This window comes from Monodelphis domestica, chromosome 3, assembly GCF_027887165.1.
Source record: "Monodelphis domestica isolate mMonDom1 chromosome 3, mMonDom1.pri, whole genome shotgun sequence".
In the NCBI taxonomy this organism is placed as follows: Eukaryota; Metazoa; Chordata; class Mammalia; order Didelphimorphia; family Didelphidae; genus Monodelphis; species Monodelphis domestica.
In genome coordinates, this window is record NC_077229.1 from 469,463,419 (window position 1) to 469,482,544 (window position 19,126).

Sequence of the window (19,126 nt, forward strand, 5' to 3'; positions counted from 1 at the left end):
GAAGAGATTTTAGAAGTAGGGATTATTTAAAAAATGTCCTATGATCATCAAACTTAAAGGCTTATTTTTATCATATAACCTGATTATTCATAAAAATGTCATTATTCCCTGTTATTTCAGAATAAACTTTTCATGTAAGTGGAAAAGAAGGCTATTTTAAAATGCCTTTTTAAGGTTTTTGTTTTCTTATTATTTTTAAGGGTACTTTATTGCTTGTGTATTTAACAAGTTACAATTCAAACAAAAATTAATGTAAAGAAATAAGGTAGATGTTCCTTTTTAGAAACAATATCAAACACCTAAGTAGCTCAGAGGAGAGAGAACAAAGTCTGGAGTTGGGAGGACCTGGGTTCAAGTCACTTATCCCTGTTTCCCTAACCATTTCCCTTCTGTTTAGAGTTGTTACTAATACAGAAAGTAAGGGTTTTAAAATAAAATATCAAGCAGAGAATCACTCATTGAATTTCAAGGAAATAATATATCCCTTTAAATATTTATTATATATTTTAAATTACACTCATCTGAAAATTACAAGCAGACAGTCTGAGAATATTACATTCAGATTACATCCAAGAACAAAGATGCTTAACATTTTAACTTTAACATCAATTATGTATAGTTTATAGTTGATGGAAAAAAGATAAAAGTTCCTTTAACTTTTTTTTTTACATAAAAAAGTTAATAAGGGAACTGGATTATTAAATACACAGCACTACCAATTTAAAGAGTAAAAATGATTCTAAATGTTTCCCTTTTTTTAAACTTACAACTCAACATTTTTTAAAGTAACAAATTATGTCAGTATTAAAGGGCCACTGTCAGGGTGAAAATATACATATTAAAAGTTAACATATATTAGGAAAATGCTTTTAGTTTTTTTTATTTATTTAATTCTTGGCACACCCCTTATCATGGGGAATAAAAATATACTTTGTCAAGTTTATTCCACTGAGCTGATTATAAGCCAGACTTTTTACAAGTTTCAACAGCAGGAGAGTAATACAGTTTTGAGTAATATTGCTTAAAACACATCAATTTAAATGTTTTGAAATCATATTCTTTTACCATCTAAGTATTCCCTTCCTTAATGAATTCTGGACATTCCCATTACAGTATGTAAACTTAAAACCTCTACTTTTTCAAGGGAAAAATAATATAAAAACCCTAGTAGCTAATAGGTCTTACATGACATAAGGGTTTGAAGTTTACTTTTTATTTTTATCACTAATATAAAATTAATGGTTCTTTCTAATGTTATTTAATAATTTTGCTCTTGGCTTCCCTGATATGATCATAATCATTCTCAATATAATATTGACACTTAATATTCACATAAAAGCCTCAAAGTCCAATCTAATAGAACAACTGTCTTAAAAAGTGATCACTGAGAAAGATCCAATGATGTCCACTTTTTAATATTAAAATTTTTTTGATGACACATTTTTTTAAGACTGAAATTAGTTTTAATTTCCAAACTTAATTACAAGAAAGGTCAATATAGATCAGGGCAATATAGTTACACAAAGAACCGGATTTGCAGAGATCACATAGCACAGACAGAATCATTCTTTGTATGGATTCAAACAAGTATTTGGTTTCTTTGATTCCAGATTATGAGCATCATAGCTTTGTGTGGGAGGCTAGTGAGAATACAAAAGCCACAATAAAGAGTTTTATATAGCCTTGAACCCCTTAATTTCCTTATTTTTAATTACTCATAGGGTCATAGAAAAACAAAGTAGGAAAAAAAGCCCACATCTTCATAGGTTCTTCCACAAAGCAAAACTGTTGGCTCTTGTTATTTCCCTATTAATCAAAAATACCACAAATACTGAAAATTTTTCTATTAAACCTATTTAATCATCATGGGGGTATTTGATATAAAGAAATAATTTGCAAATCTCAACCATTATTTCCTTCAAAATTTGGCTCATTACTCATCATTTCCCTAACCTTACCCTACAAACATTACTCCCTTGGTCTTATTTCTCAGTATTTATGTGTACTAAATTTGCCTTGTTAATCCTTACTTTGCTTTGTTAGGCCACTACATTGGGTGCTTGTTTTAGCTCAATCATAAGATCTGGGAGGGTAGGAACCCTATCCTTAAATCCCATCACAACTTCCTGAGGTGTCTCCCATAGTGTTGCTTTGGGTAGATGCTTAAATTCTGTTTAAATGAATGAATATAGAGAATTTCTGGGGAAGGAAAGAGTTTTAACACTTTTTCTGAAACTCTCCTCTAGCATTCCTAAAACTAAGTTTCATATAACTATTCCAGTTTGAATTCAGGAATGATAGGTCTAGTAAGGCAGTAATAAGAATTTATATAACCATAAATATATTTATAAACACAAACTAAAATGCATCAATAAATACTAGTCTATCATTTGCTTAGACTATGTAAACATGATCTTTTTATTTCATCCAAACATGGTAGTTCATTTAAAAGCCATCAAATAGGAACTGATTCCATGAATTAGGAAAAAATGAATATTTAAAGTTTAGATTAATTTGGTAAACCCCTTTGGTAATTTAGACCAAAGGACTAAGTAAAATACCTTTTTGTTTCAAGATTATACAAACTGGGACTCTTATTTTAAAATAATACAAAATTGATTTGACATAATGAAGTGTTGCCCAAAGACAGAATGCTATGGGACCTGTTTTTACTGTTCCTTCTATACCAAAAGGAAGTGAAGGAAAATATTCCAAATCACATATATTTTTAAATATACCTGACAGTGTCCTTTCAAGAAATCTAGGCATTTGCAGTTAATATGCACACTTAAAATTTTCACTATTTGCAAAACACCTCAATTGTAACATTATCTTTTCAGCCTTTTTACTGAAGCATTTGTTTTATAAAGCTTTGCCTCAAATCCAAATGTACTTTACTATTTTTAAAAATAAATAAACACTCCATAGACAGTGACTATTTCATTAATAAGTTACACGAAGAATAAATAAATTATGGCACACATGAATCCAGTCCCTACAGTAGTAAAATGTTTCAGATGTCATATAAATAGCTACATTATATGTTTCACATTGAGTTCAAATGGATTTTAAACTGAAGTTTCATCTTTCAATTTAAATGTAATACTGAAAATTTCAAGGTTGGGGCACAAACAAAACTTACTTTAACACACATAAGAAATAAAATGAGTTTCCCAAAGCGGGTATGGATAACTCTTCTTTCCTTTTCTGCAAAATGCCCTCCCCATGCAACCATCCCACAGTTTGAGTGACCAAAAACAAAAGAACCCACAAACATTTAAAAGGCAACAGCTTTGGCAAGCTATTCACTGCTTTAAGAGGCTTATTATTACTACTATTTTGGTGGGAATTAACTTAAGAAATCTCCCTCTTTTGGCTTCTTCCTTCTCAAATCATCCCCCTTCCCTCCCGCTTAATATTGAGAAAGCACTTCTTGAAATGATCATGGTCAATTATTTCAACAACAAAACTACTTAGCTTTAAAAGTATCAACTACATGATAAATCAATCCACACAAACTAGGATGGGGTCCTAGAGGTGGTTACACGCAGAGCTAAACTTGCAAGAGATCTCATGGCACAGGTTGAAACTTTGTGGCACAACCCAGCTTTTGAAATATAGTTGGAAGCCAAGCGATAAAGCCTTTCAGCTCCAAAAGTGTTGAAGTGACCAGGAAGCACCTTCTCTACCACACCGCTGTCCACCAATTCTATCAGACGCTCACAGGTTACAATATAATCGTTTATCCGACTGTATGGAAGCCAGTCAATCATTGCTCCATCATAAACAACATCTCCACTGAATAGAATCTTCCGATCTTTGTCGAGTAAGCAAATGCTTCCCCTGGAGTGACCAGGCATGTGCATAACAGTGAGCTGTCTGTCACCAAGGCTGATCACATCCCCTAGAAATGAAAACAGATTTTAAAGATAAAAGTCCCATCAACTTTGCTACAAAGATAACTGCATAAGGATACAAAGTTAAATGCATTGAGAAAGATAATATTAGGTGGTAAAAAGTTCATTTACAATCTATACTTTGTTTCACAAATGAGATACTTCCCCAAGTGAGTTTTAAGAGTGGCATAACAATTAGAATTTAGGTTACACTTCAAGTACCCGCCTGGTGATAGAATATATGACTGGGCAAAGGCTTTTTAAAGAAGCTCAGAGATGCTCATTGCCAGTTTGGCTGGAGGGGAATGATTTTTTTGGACATAGTAATTCTTAAGGATCTATTAAGCCACTGAGCAATTACATTCTCTGTAGTGATAGTGTAGTTTATAAATGGGCTGTTCATATATTCCTCTCTATTTTTTCCATTCATTTCTACTTCCACTGTTAAGTTCTTGGATAATCCTCTCTGTTCTATCTCCATTTAAAATAGTAATTGACCAAAATGGATAGTTCTAGATTCTTCAGAAACTCCATCTTCAGGTTACAGAGCTATAATAATGTCCTCTAGTAATTTAGAATAGTATGAGTGGGAAAAGGCTATGAAAGGGTATACACTCACATATCATGCTACACAAATACTGAACATGGGCTATATGAATTAAGATATTTAATATAATTATTTGTGCAAACTATAAAAAAGGTTTGGGGGCAGGCAGTGAAAATTAAAGCAGAAAGAGTGAAATAAAAATAGTGGGATTAGTGAGGTCAGTGATTGGAGTAAAATGAATATGAATTCTCCATTTCAACTCAGTAGTAAAATCTTTTTATAATGGAAGTAGGGTTTCAAGGAAGCCTCAAAGGAGAGAGCTTAGTAAGGAAAAGGAATACTTTCTGGGAGATAAAGCAGCCAGTAATTGCTAGGGTCCATTTGCTTGAAACTCTTTTTCAATTGTAACATGAGATACAAAATACCATGAGCCCCTAGCTGTTCAGAATGGAGCTTGTGGGGGAATTTAGTTTTGAATTAATACTTCTGTTCTTCCAGAAAGGAATCAAATGAAAAAACAATGGCTTCTTAGAATCAGGTGGCTGAAATTTGCTTCAGGAGATTACATTAAGGCACTTGGGGTAAGGCTGTTATAACTAAGCTCTTGCTTCTATGTCCAAAACAAATGACTCTTCTCATACTGCCATTACCTGTTCCAGGTGCCAGGTCTCAAGCCAATGAGAATGGAACCAGACATTTCCAAGATCCTCTATGGATTGGTGGTTTGGGATTAGAATTCTCTTGTAAGGTAAGAATATAATGCCTTTGGAAAACCTACAAATCTAATTTTATTTGATCCTCAGTATGTGAGGGAGTGGGGCAGGGGAAAGAAACTCCTTTTAGGTTTGTCAAATAACTGCTCAGTTGTGATCAAATGGTTTATACAGAGGTCCTTTTAATTTACTGGAAAGAACTCTTCCCTAAACAAATGTTAACAGGCTAGAATAGGTGATAATTTTCTTTCTTTTTTTTCCCAAACCCTTACCTTCTATCTTAGAATCACTACTGTGTATTGGTTCCAAAGCAAAAGAATGGTAATGGCTAGGCAATAGGGGTTAAGTGACTTGCCCAAGGTCACACAGCTAGGAAGTGTCTGAGGCTAAACTTGAACCTAGGCCCTCACATTTATAGAGCTGGCTCTCAATCCACTGAGCCACCAAGTTGCCCCCCAAAGGTGATGATTTTCAACCAGGTGCTGCTTCGACAAGCCGGCTAAACCTTGTGAGGGTAGCCATCGGGTTGTCATCGACCCCTGGTGAACTAGGGCTTTGCTCACCCAGCATGTGAAGACTGCTTCGCTGAACAGACGGAAGAAACCAATAAGAAGCTTCAACGGCTGAGATGGCGACACAACAAGGCACTGTGGAGTGCTTAGGGCGTGTTGGAGCACAAAAGACAACACGGCCATCCAATGAAGCTGAGGAAGTCTCCAGATGTAACAACTTTTCGTGCCATTAGACCCAGGCTTCCAATGCCGAGAGAGTGGGACAGTCTTTGTGCATCGACTTTTCCACTTAAATCTTCATGCACAAGTGTCTTTGTGCACAAAAACACACAAAGACAATCATCATCCTTGGTTACCAAGAGACTACTACTACTAATTGTGAATTTAATATAAAATAATGGGAGGAGCACTGGATCTAATAACAGAAGTCCTACGTTCAAATTCCAGCTTTATTAATTATTATCTAATTAATTACTATCGAGTAACTAATAAGGCCCAACTCTTTGGGCCTTAGTTTCCACATCTACAAGATGAGACTCTTGACTAGGATCCTTTTAGCTCTATATACTGCCAGTTCCTGTCTGATCAATATGTTATTAATGGAGAAAATTTTAAAAGCTTCAGACTAGTACTTACTTTGAACTTAGGTGTTCTATTGCTTTGAACTTTGTACTAACTTGTATGGATACAGTTTTAGTAGAAAGTAGAGATTAAGCAAAATACAAATGGTTTAAAGAGTTGCATTTTTATAGGAAATGTGTTCATGTGGGTGATGTGCTTCTTTCAGTTATCTGTGGCTGAGATAAGCCTAATAATGGTCAGATGAATGCACCTACTGAAAGTTGTTAGAGCTCACCTGACCACAATCATCCACTGAGTAAGCAAGTGCTTAGGAGAGATCAGTTTACTTTTCAAACTTTTACTTATGGTGCCAAACCTTTTAAGTAAGGTCAGATTCAGCAGTAAATCATAAGTTCTTACTCTCACATAGCCTCTGCTTCAAAACATGCATACATTATTGTCATTTGATCTTCGAAATAACCCTCTAATGTTCATACCATGAGTAGTATGCCTGGGAGTATTATTAGAACATCAAAAATGCCATGCTACATCAGAGCAATATTTTCCCTGGTCTTTTATTCTATCATAGGCAATGTAGTGAAACTATTTTTATAACTGTTTAAAAGATCTTGATTAGCTCTAATGAAATGAGTTTTAAAAAGTAGTATACGATATATAGTATATAGTATAAACTAGAATATGTTCTGGACTGGGAACCTTCCTTTAAATGTAAGCTCTTAAATACCCACAAGACCTTTCAAAGGAAATGTTTATAAAAGACATATGAATTAGACTAAGAAGAAGAAAACTGGCACAAATTAACATGTTTAAAAAAGGAAAAGACAGAAAGGTCATGGAGCTTCTCTAGGGATAAACTTTAACAGATTTTTACAGGAGGAATTACTTTTAAGCTTTAGAATTCTGATCAAATTTTGATAAACCACAAGCCAAAAAAATAAAGGTGAAATACACCACTAACCGCCTGACAGAAGGTAATGAATTTAAGATGCAGAAAAAGACATGCATTTTTAACACATGGCTAACCAGATTATGTAGACTATATGGAGGGATTTATTTATTAGGCAAGATTGAGGGAGGCAAGGGGAGGAGCAGGTTAACAAAAAATAAATACCTGTTACTTCAAAAACACAAAAATAATTTAAAAAATAAAATACTTTCCTACATTCAGAACAAGTACCATTATAATTAAACTTCAAATATCTTCTCCCAATAACTTAGTGCCAAGCCAGGACATCAAACTATCTAGTAATAAAAGTACCTCCAACCCTGGCCCTTCCCCATATAAGAAATTAGTCTCCTAAAAAAAACTATTTGAAAGGGTGAAATGCCAAGTTGTTCTTTCTATTTCTACCTGCAGCTAGAGAAGCAAAAAAGTCAGGAGGAAGAGTTTGTAGTAATGGAAAAGCCATTTGTCTATTAAATTATATCTCATTAGCAAGGCATGTGCTTTTGACTACAAAAGGTACATACCCAGAGGAGGTTTTGAATCAAGTAAAAGCAATCTCAATCTATTAAAAGATTGGTTGAAAAGCAATACTACAATAGTGTAGATCAGTAAGAAAGGTATATATTTTAAATATATGTCTGCATTCTTTAATAACTTATTCTTTAGCGTAAGTTAACTTACTTTGATAATTTGCTTTGTTATTTATAGTTATTTTAATACAGAGAGAATTTGGGGGGAAATAGAAAAGAATGGATTAAAAAGGAGAGGGGAACATAGGTGGCTCAGGGGACAGATTGCCAGGTCTGGAGTCAGGAGGACCTGGGTTCAAGACCCTGGGAAAGTCATTTAATCCCAATTCCCTAGCCCTTGCCACTTTTCTGCCTTGGAATTGATATAGATTATAAGTCAAATGGTAAGAATTAAAAAAAAAAAAAGATAAAGTTTAGGGGGCAGCTAGGTGGCTCAATGGTCTGAGAGCTAGGCCTAGAGATGGGAGGCCCTGGGTCCAAATCTGACCTTATGAACTTCCTAGCTGTGTGACTTGGGGCTCCCATTGCCTAGCTGTCATCTTTCTTCTGCTCTGGAACTCCAATACACAGTATTGATTATAAGAAAAAAAGGTAAGGGTTAAAAAAAGGGGGGGGGTACAGAAAAAAGCACAATTTTGTTCTCAACCAAATGGGAAGCAATACAGATACCACCTGATCAAAGAGCTGAGAAGCACATTCTAAAAAAGGTAAAGTACTTAAAAGGAAATATATCTTTGGAGTGCTAGATTTTTAAATCCAGTTGTTCAAAATAACATTGCATGCTAAAGGTACCAAAGCATTTTCATAGCTAAATGTTGAAGTTGCCCTCCATGATAACAAATTCAAAGAGTTAGGAATGTATCCCAAATGACTCCAATTTCCTATCTGCCATCTATAGCATCAAAGGACAATATTGTTTGACTGGAAGGAAAACTGAAGTCTTCTGATTTTAATATTATAGGATCTTAAAGACTTTAATCAATCAAAAATTTATTAAGGGAATTCAGTCTATTGATTTTTGCCTTTCCAGGCAAAAAAACTTTAAACTCTTTAGCTGATCATGGAATAGATGCCATTCTGTTCTCATTTTCATTGTTCTTTAGACAAGGATTCCAAGAATGAATTAATTCAATTGGGGCAGGGATGAGCTTTAGGATTCCAAATGAGCTAAATACAAACTAAATGTTCAACTTCTCACCATGTACATTATTGTCCTTTACATAATTTATAAGCTGTAGACTCTGCTTGAGCCCTACTCATAATGTAAAACTTGCTACCTCATTAGATAAGTCATTTCTGAATCTATTTTGAATTTTGGGAAATTTTATCTTGATGAACAAAAATGAGTCATCTATCTAATCATTGAGCCAGCTATCTTGGCCCTCTGAAGTTCTACAGAAGAAGCCTGATTTCTCTTCCACATGACGACTTTTTGATCCAATATCTTGTAGGTCTCTCTTCCCCTAGGGTAAGCACCTTTTTCATTCCTTCTAAATAACTTTACATGACATAGTTTAGTTCCTTCATTGTGAACTTTGGACTCATTCCAGCTTGATAATACCCTTTCTAAAAGGGTATTTCACACCCAAAACAGAACACAATATTTTGAATATGGTTTGATGAAAGCTGGGTACAGTAGGTATAGATTACCCCCATACCCCAAATCTGAACAATGATGCCTCTTTTTGTATGTACTCTAGGCTTGTATCCTTTAAAATTTTTGCATTGTCTCAGCATTCCCAAGTAGTCTACTTCTGGTCTTGTGTTAGAAGCATTGGACCACCTAGAGCAGTGATGACAAACCTTTTAGAGACAGAGTGCCAGGCTACACCCCCACCACACCTCTTAGGGCTGAGTGCTGTACGCCACCACCCCTAACCCCAGGCATGATATAGAAGGGGAAGGAAGTAGCTCCACCAGAGTCCCTCTGCCTTTCTAATAACAAACTGGGGGGCAGGGGAAGGTATGCAGGTGGGCAAAGGTGGCCTATATGCCCACAGAGAGTGCTCTGCGTGCCATCTTTGGCATCCATGCCATAGGTTTGCCATCACTGACCTAGAGACTATTAGAGCTAAATGGATTTCAACCCCAATCTGAAAACATTCTAAGATTCAAGTCCTGTAATCAGGCAGTATAATTAGTCTGGTAGAATTATTTGGGTACAATGACTTCTACTTTAAGCACTCTATAAAATTATAATATTCACTCATCTTCATATCACAAAGGCACCAAACATAAATGAAATTATAAGTGAAAGCCATGATTTTAAACTATGAAAATGATATTTCTATATCATTAATAGAAGGGGATAATTTTTCTTTTATTGCTAAGTGGGATGAACTGGTCACTCTCTCCTTGTGCCCTCTGTGCATAATTTATTGGCTGCAAAGGGATACATTTCAACAACTGTTGGCCATAAGGAAAGAAATTAAGTTAACTGGTCACTTAATAAAGTCGATTCAATCCTTTGCTTCTCTAGTGCTTAATTCTGAAAAAGAAATACCTCTATTATTTATTCCACATCATTATTAAAAAATCCAGCTTTTTCTAGATCTTTTATTTTTTTTTTGCCCGTAAAGTATTAGGACACACTTTTCAGCGACAGGAAATTAACATTCCTAGGTAAGGAGGATATTAGATACTACTTATAAAAGGTGAAACTTACAGCTCCTGATGTGTTAGTAGAAGCTGCTTGTTAGAATTATCAATTTTCCAAGTGTTTTTGTAAATACTATGTTTTTTCCCCCACACCTTAAAATTTAGAAAACCACCACATTTAGTCATGAAAAATGGACTTCACAGATGCCCAATTTCCCCCAAATTTCTCAAATTACTCTTACCTTTTCCAAAAGCTGCTCTTTATAACATTAAAATACAAACAGGCACTCCAAATATTTTATTAATTTTAAAATTTATATAGCTGTAACTAATAACTGCCTAAACCATTACTTTTTTTAAATGCTTGACTTTATTTTTATAAAACATCTTTAATAAATGCAATAATTATAATAGCTTAACAATGTTAACAACAAAGTTAAGTCAAGTTACAAAGTTAGGTTAAGGGGGCAGCTTGGTGGCTCAGTGAATTGAGAGCCAAGCCTAGAGTCAGGAGGTACTAAATTCAAATCTGGCCCAGACACTTCTTAGCTGTGTGACCCTGGGCAAGTCACTTAACCCTCATTGCCTAACCCTTACCACTCTTCTGCCTTAGAACCAATACATAGTATTGATTCTAGGATGGAAAGTAAGTGTTTGAAAAAAAAAACAAAACAAAAACAAAGTTAAGTCAAGGGAGCCCCCTACTCTCAAGGAGTTCATAGCCCAGTTGAGGGGGACAACATATAAACTATTACATAAAAACAAGTATATACAGTATAAATTGGAAATAAGGGGGCAGCTGGGTAGCTCAGTGGATTGAGAGCCAGGCCTAGAGATGGGAGGTCCTAGGTTCAAATCTGGCCTCAGCCACTTCCTAGCTGTGTGACCCTGGGCAAGTCACTTGACCCCCATTGCCTAACCCTTACCACTCTTCTGCCTTGGAGCCAATACACAGTATTGACTCCAAGACGGAAGGTAAGGGTTAAAAAAAATAAAATAAATTGGAAATAATTAATAGGTGGAAGGCAATAGCATTAACGAGGGATGGGGAAGGCTTTCTATAGAAGGTGAGATTTAGCTAGAATTTAAAGGAAATCAGTAGGCAGTGATGAGAAGAGAGAATTCTAGCCAGGAGGGGCAGCTAGGGAAAATGCCTGGAATTTGGAGATGAAAGAGCAAGGAGGCCAGTGTCTTTGGATGGCAGGATTATATGGGGTGTGTGGGGGTGGTGTAGAAGAAGATATCCAAGATATGAAAGAAGACTGGAAATGTAGTGGAAGAGCAGGTTATGAAGGGCCCTGAACATCAAATAGGATTTTAAATTTGATTTTGGAGGACAGAGGGGTCACTGGAGGCAGCTAGGTAGCACAGTGGATAGAATATTAGATCTAGACTAGGAGAGATCAGAGTTCAAGCTTGGCCTCAAACAATAGCAATGTGACCCTGGGCAAGTCATTTAACCTGTTTGCCTCCATTTCCTAAACTATAAAATGGGGATAATAACAATACCTAACAAGGGTTCTTTTGAGTCACAAATGAGCTACTTGTAAAGCCTTTAGCCAAAAGCCTGGCAAGTATAAAATACTATATATATAAATGCTCATTCCCTTCACCTTCTCCTACCAAGTTGAGTGATCAAACCTCAAACCTGAGTTTTAAGAAAATCACTGGCAACAGTATAGAAGATAGATTAGAGTGGTAGAGAGATTAGGGTAAAAAGGACCTAGTTTCTCTTAATCAGGCTTCAATTTTCTTAACTATAAACTGGGAATAATAGATATGTCCATACCTCAGATGTGGCACTGCTGTTGTAACCAATCAGCTAAGTTGGTTAAGGAATTAAAGAGACAACAGGCCCTCTTCTAGAATAGTTTAGCTTTATGGGCACAGTTTCTACCAGGTCCATAAGCTCAACTTGCCTTCTTAAAATATACATTGTTGACAACAACAAAATTCAAGATGACCCAAATTGGGAGGGAAAAATATCTAAGTGCACTAGTTGAAATACATTAACATTTGCAGACAACTAACTACTCATTACTCAAAATGCACAATTTACTGAGTACTCACATCCTCATATCAAAGAAAACACCTGTCAGTAGGCTCTTTTGCAAGCCTTGTTTGCAGTTGTGAAATGGATATTATTTAAAAAAAAAATGGAATTGCTTCTTTATTTAAAAAAAAATGGAATTGCTTCTTACAAGAGAGAGTAAACTTCCAAATTCTGTGTGTAAGGTGATGACAGGATTCTGACAATTTCTTTAAATCACACACAAAAAAACAGTAAAGCATCTTTTAAAAGTTAACATTTAGAAGGGGGACAAGTCAGTAGGCATAAAAGAACAAGTGAGATTTGAGATGGTTGCTATGGAAACAATTGAATTTGACACTTATTTTTCACAATTCCATTACTTAAGTTATTAATCAGGGGAAGCAGGTAGTCAGAACTTCCATTCAAAAGGAAGACAACAAAACAGGTGAAGTCTTAGCCGGCTGGCAAACTGATAATTAGGGAAAAAATTATTCTTGAAAAAGTTTCACAAAAAAATGATTGGAATAAAAATGTTTTTTTCCTCTTGCTTCCCCATGAGTCCAAGAGGGAACACAATAAAGTAAAAGGTATACAGCAGGGATCTTCCAGATAAACAGAGAAAACTAAGAAAGCCAACTCTAGCTATTAGCTCTACCATTTTACAGGCATGATTCTAAAAATCACACTTAGTGGTTCCATATGTACTGAGACCAGCTTAAGAAGCAGCAGAGTCCTCTCCCAGTCTCGAATACATTACTGGGTATATGCTATTTGCACTTAGAGCAGCCAGAACTGGTATCATTTAAACTGTTGATTCTCCTCTCTTCTGCCTAGTGCATTTAGTGGAATTGTGTAATAGAATTTGGGTAGGTTAAATGTTCATTTGATGCCAACTTCATTGGTTTTCTATTCTCACAATCAAGGGTCCTCTGAGTCAAAAGGCAAAAATCTGCTATATGTTGATGATGCAATGGACTGAGTTGATGGCAGAGATTCTATGAAAAAGAATAATTTAAAAATATTTAATAAAATTTAAAAAATAATTTTAAAATGCTGCTGGACCAAAGGTGATATCATAACTAAATTAAGAATACAAAAAAATATCCACTAGATGTATGGATAAGGAATGATTAGAGATGGAGAGGGTTACAAAAGGTAAAATGGACAATTATGATTACATCAAACGAAACCATTTTTACACAGACAAAACCAATGCAGCTAAATTTAGAAGAGAAGCAGTCAACTGGACAAAAAAGGTTTGCAGTTAAGTTTCCGATAAAGATTTCATTCTAAGATATATAGAGAATTGATTCAAATTTTTAAGTATAAAAGTTATTAACCAATGATCAAAGGGCATGAACAGGCAGTTTTCAAAGAAAAAAGTCCAAGCTATCTCTAGTCATGTGAAAAAATCTTCTAAATGACTAATAATTAGAAAAATGCAAATTAAAGTAACTCTGAGATTCCACCTCATTCTCATTAGATTGGCAAAATTGACTAAAAAGTTAAATGACAAATGGTGGAGGGACTGTGGGAAAACAAGTTCTGAAATCTAGCCATATTTGAACGCAATTTGGAAGTGTTACTTAAGTCATTAAACTATGCATGCCTTTTGGTAACAAGTTCCATACTCCCACCTTAAAGAGGAAAATTACCCATCTGTACCAAAATATTTACATCAGATCTTTCTGTGGTGGCAAAGAATTAAAAACTGAAGGGGGTACTCATTGACTAGGGAATGGTTAACAAAGTTATATGTATAACAGAACACTATTGTGCTATAAGAAAAGATGAATGGGGAAAGTTTCAGAGAAACACAGGAAGACTTGTGTGAACTGAGTGGAATTGTATATGCATCTAAAAACAACATTTAATCTAAACACAGAGCCTGCCCAAGAGCTGGAGAATATCTGAATACATTGTAGCATATGAATGTAATGGAATATTGCTCTGATTTGGTGGCTACTGATACGGCTTTGGGAAGAGACAGGTTCAAGTTCTGCCTGATACATTTAAATATGGGCTGGTAAGGAAGTCACTTAAACTTTCTTTTTTTAATATAATCCCTTACCTTCTTTCTTGGAGTCAATACTGTGTATTGGCTCCAAGGCAGAAGAGTGGTAAGGGCTAGGCAATGGGGGTCAAATGACTTGCCCAGGATCTGGGAAGTGTCTGAGGTCAAATTTGAACCCAGGACCTCCTGTCTCTAAATCCACTGAGCTACCCAGCTGCCCCTTAAACTTTCAAAGTACCAGGCTACCTGAAAATACAAAGTTACAAAAAAGGGGCTAAGCCAAGGATGAAGTGGAGAGTGTTATACCCTAATGAAATTACAGGCCCAGCCAGAGGAGACATGAGAATGAGATTATTAGTCTAAATAATAGTGGAGGTAGGGTTCTTCACCTGTTTTGTGTCATGTATCCCCTTGGCTTTCTGGCAAAAGTATCGTGGCCTTTTTCTCAAAAGGTTTTCAAGGGCATACAATACATAAGATTACAAAAGAAATTATATTAAAATAAAAATGCGATTTTCTCCCATCTCAGAATCTCTGACTGGGAGTCACCTTAAATGGTATCTAGCGCCCTTAAGAAAACCGTAAGCTCTGTAAGCTCAGGGAGCTTTGAGTGATTTGCTCAAGGTCACATATGTAGTGTAAGAGGTGAAGCTGAATCCAGGCTTTCTCACTTGGGAACTTGTGCTTTTTACACAGTACCCAACATACATAAGGTCAGGCTAGGAGGTGATAAGGAATACAAAGAAACATGGGAAGACTTGTATTAACTGAGGCAGAATGAAGACAGCAGAACTAAGGAAGACTGGTCAATGAGTTCAATAATGTGAATCAGTAACACTAAAAAGCATCTGAACTCTGATTAAATGCAATAACGAGAGTTGGTCTTGGAATACAAATAAAACATTTCCCCTTTGAGTGGTAAAGGAAAGTAAGGATAGGGAATGCTCCAAACGGCTGCTGTGTCTTTTGGTTTTGGTTAAACATTTTTCTTCGTTCTAAGATTGGGTCTGAAGGAGGGGAGGTCTATATCAGGAAGTGGCTGAATCGAAAGAAAAAAAATTTTTTTTAAAGGAATTGCAATGCCAGGCTGGTGCTCAGGGTGGGATTGAGTGGGTGGAAATCTTTCCGGAAATCCAGTCTCACAGCCTGTGGCATTCCCACTGCACCAGGCTCCATAAACTAATTAGGGGGCGGAGCCGTCTTCTACTCCACTGATAGTACACAGTATCTCTACTGTAGCAGAGCTGCTTCCCCTCCCATTTCAGGACTCTGGGAACCCACTCCCAGAAGGGGCCTCTTCAGGGATCTTTTTTTCCCTTCCAAGGGAAGGAATGGAGACAGGTGTCATTTTGGTGACGAGGAAAAGGATCTCCCTCCTCCTCCTCCTCCCCTCTTCCCCCCCCCCTCCCGTTTCGCTAAACGCACTAACTGCTCTTCCAGGCTGCATGCACCCTCTCTTCTCCCCCTCCCTCTCACTTAGCCCCTCTCTCCCCCCTAGGGGCCAGCGCGGTTAGGGCTCTATTACCCTCCTGCAGGATGTGGGTGGGCTGCACCGCTTGCACTCGAAACTGCCTGGCGTTCCAGCCAGGGCTGGGCGCCCGCACCACCTCACTCTCCGACAGCCAGGTCGCCGTCTCAAAGTTGTCTCCGCGGGCCAGGGCGTCCGCCTCGGCCCGGTGCACGGCTACCTGGTCAAACTGGTAGAGCCCACCGGCGTGATCGAAGTGAACGTGAGTGGCCACGGCCAGCAGCGGCCGTCGCACCAAGTCCTCTCCTTTGTCCGGGTCCTGCAGGAGGCCAGCCGAGTACAGATATTCGGGCAGGCTTCGAAGCCCCAACCCGGTATCGATCACTACGTCCTGCTCAGTGCCGCGCACCAGCCAGATGTTGGCACGGTTGCCGGATTCGAAGAAGCGCTCCTGGATCCAGAAGATGCCGTCGCCCAAGGACTTGTGCGCGTACCACTCCAGAGCCGACATGTCGGGGATGGGAAGGGAGTGCAGGGGTGGGGATGTGAGCTGCAGAGGGGTGTATTTGTGGGGGTGCGGGTGCAGGGGTGCGGCCAGGCCTCTCCCTCTCTTCAGGCTGCTGACACAGCTGCAGCTCCCACAGGCTGTCGGCGTCGTCTGGAGAGGAGGAGGGCTCGGCTGGGGGTTCAGTCCAGGGGGGCTGGGCGCGGGAGAGGCTGCGCTGCCCAGGGCCAAGAGGAGGGGCGGGCGAGAGGCGGAGGATGGGGGTTGGGGGAGGTGGGAAGGACGCTGTAGCAACAGCAGCCTCAACTGAGCCCCCACGAATGGGCGTCGCGGGGCAGCGCCTTCCAATTGCAACGCAGAGACCACTGCAGCAGGGAGAGAGAGAGAGAGAGAGCGAGGAAAGCGACACCTTCTCGCTCCACCCTCCTCACCCCGGGGTGGATCAAACTGCTGCAACGGCAGGGAGGGGGAAGCCAGAGAGAGCGACGTCCGCAAAGCCACAGGTCCCGCGCGAACGAGGCCTGAGAGCGCGTGCCCGAAGCTCGCGGGGCCCAGGCGCGCCTACTCGTGCTCGCCAAACCGGCCTGGAAAGGGTGGGGGCGAGGCTAGTCGGGCAGCAGTCAGGGCGCCTGCCCAGGGCTGAAAAAGCCTGCTGTGTAGGGGGCGGGGCTTAGGGCGGGGCTAAGAGGCCTCAGTAAGCTGGAATTTGAATGCTGCTCTGGAGGGGGAAAAGAGAAGGGAGGGGCCCAGTTTTCTTGGAGGTGGAACCCTGCGACGGGGAGAAGCTACCCAGGTAACCCAACACCCTTTCCCTGCTAGCCTTCGAGAGCACACTTGTGAGTTTGAGAACCTAAGCAGCCCCAGCCAAGTCCGGCCAGGGAGGAGAGGTAGGCAATGGGGACCTTGAGGGGAAAGGGGGATTAACGTGGAGCCTTGAGGAAAGGGCTTTCGGTTTTGGAGAAGTTAATTGAGAACATAGCCCCCAGCTAGAAAGAAGTTTGGACCGGGCTGCCTCTTCCTGCTCACATTAAACCTCAAATGTCCTATAATGGTTGTTATCTGATTGTAACCTAGTGTGCCTCCCCCACCCCCCTTGCTGGGATTGACTGCAATGGGATTAGAAAGTAATTTACTCATTACTGAAGACTTTGTGGGCCATTAAGCACGTTATGTGAACATAACCTTCTGTAGTGAAGGGTTTTCCCCTCAGGTATTATTGGTCATTGCAGCAAGCATGCAGCAAAGGGCAGAACCTTTAGTATCTCTTTACTTACCAGTCAGCACATTAAACCATTTCATGAGGTGAGGAGGGCTGCCAAGGTTAAAAACAAAATAAAATCAATTTTTTGACACTTTTTACATGGTTGGAATAAAAGCTAGGTAAGAGGATGGGAACTGAAAGAGGCCAAGCTAAGTAAAAGCAAGTAGCTGGCAAGAAATGAATTGGAGAAGATTGGGTATGGTGGGTGTGGCCCTGTGAGCCATCTAAAATAAGTTTTCCTTTCTAAATTGCCCTCCCCATCCTCTCTCACCCCAAGCATATGTTGACTACATCCACCAAGATTTAGAAAATACCTCTGGATTGTAGCTTCAGGCTTTGGCCAGTAAGAGCTTTTCTAATCACACAGGCCCTCCAAGATTGAGAGTTTCTTGAAGTCTGCTATATGGAGTCATAAAAGATAATTAGACAAACTGTATTTTATGGAGGCAAATACTAACATGCCTCTGAAGGACAGTATGCTATTAGACTACAAAATTGTTTAAGATGGCTTTAGTTATGAAAATGTTGTCTAAATATTTCAAATTTACCTTTCTGCTCACATTTTTTATACCCCAGTAGAATGTCAAGCCAACAGACATTTATTAAGCACTTACTATATGCCTTACTAACGGGATACAAAGAAAGGCAAAAAAAAAATCAGTCCCTGCCCTCAAAGCAGCTCACAGTCTACTGGAGGCTACAACAGAAGGGATCTGAGTGATGTGAGATGACTTTTTTTTTTCAGTTTTCCACTGAAGTAGAGGGGATAGGAGATTTCTGGAAGTTTGAAGAGGAATGAAAATGTTTGGAAAAGCCACTCTAGTTAGGGGGATAGTGAATGGATTAGGAGACAGGCAGAGTTCCTTTTTATGTCTGTATATGTTTTTTATGTAATATATAATTAATGTCTATTAATAAACCTTTATTAAACACCACCACCAACTACAACATGCTAAGCACTGGGAATACACATAGAGGCAGAGTCCTTGCTTAATGGAAGCCTAGAGTCTAATAGGAGGGGAGAGAGGAAAACAGAAAATATATAAAAGTAATAGGAAATAGTTATAGGAAGAAAGGTCCTAGAATTAGGGGCAAATTAAGGAAGGCTTTCAGTCAAAGAAGAGATTTTAATTGGAATTTAAAATAAACTAGAAAGGTCAGTAATGAGGAAGGAAAGTGTTCCAGGTATGAGGGAAAGCCAGAGAAAATGCCCAAAGCCAAAAACTGGATTATTTTATTCATGGAAGAGCCAGGAGGCCATCATCACTGGATCACAGAGTATGTGTTGGAGACAGTAGGATAGAAGACCAGAGAGGTAGGAGGGGCCTCTGTTATTAAGAGCTTTGAAATCAAATAGAGCATTTTGTATTTGATCCCAGAGGCAATAGGAAGCCATTGGAGTTTTTTAAATAGAGAGGTGATATTATTGGACCTTCACTTTAGGAAAATCACTTTAGTAGCTGGATGAATTTAGTAGGAGGATGAATTGGAGAGGGGAGAGATTTGAAGTAGGCAAACAGCA

The 19,126-nt window shown here is 38.5% G+C and overlaps 2 protein-coding genes across 4 annotated transcripts in view; one reads left to right on the top strand and one right to left on the bottom strand.

The window, feature by feature from the left end:
- Positions 1 to 458: 458 nt before the first annotated feature.
- Positions 459 to 16,860, bottom strand: MBLAC2 (metallo-beta-lactamase domain containing 2). The gene is made up of 2 exons (XM_001366987.4): positions 15,896 to 16,860; positions 459 to 3,904 (listed from the first exon to the last, which is right to left on the bottom strand). The coding sequence occupies exons 1-2, from the start codon at positions 16,347 to 16,349 to the stop codon at positions 3,519 to 3,521; spliced, it is 840 nt and encodes a 279-aa protein (XP_001367024.1). The 5' UTR covers positions 16,350 to 16,860; the 3' UTR covers positions 459 to 3,518.
- A 111-nt stretch (positions 16,861 to 16,971) lies between these two features.
- POLR3G (RNA polymerase III subunit G) overlaps positions 16,972 to 19,126 on the top strand; it is a 71,449-nt gene continuing 69,294 nt past the window's right edge. For 2 of the 3 annotated variants that reach the window (XM_007487324.2, XM_007487325.2), the window contains exon 1: positions 16,972 to 17,136. In XM_007487324.2, the coding sequence (XP_007487386.1) occupies positions 17,054 to 17,136 (83 nt within the window). In that variant the 5' untranslated portion in view covers positions 16,972 to 17,053. Of the gene's footprint in view, positions 17,231 to 19,126 lie in introns of all 3 variants that reach the window. The other variant, XM_001362746.3, reaches the window with a different exon arrangement.

Coding starts and splice junctions, on each gene's coding strand:
- MBLAC2 (XM_001366987.4), bottom strand. CDS start 16,349: ATGTCGGCTCTGGAGTGGTACGCGCACAAGTCCTTGGGCGACGGCATC. Junction 3,905..15,895: donor CACCCACATCCTGCAGGAGG/GTAATAGAGCCC, acceptor TTTCATTTCTAG/GGGATGTGATCAGCCTTGGT.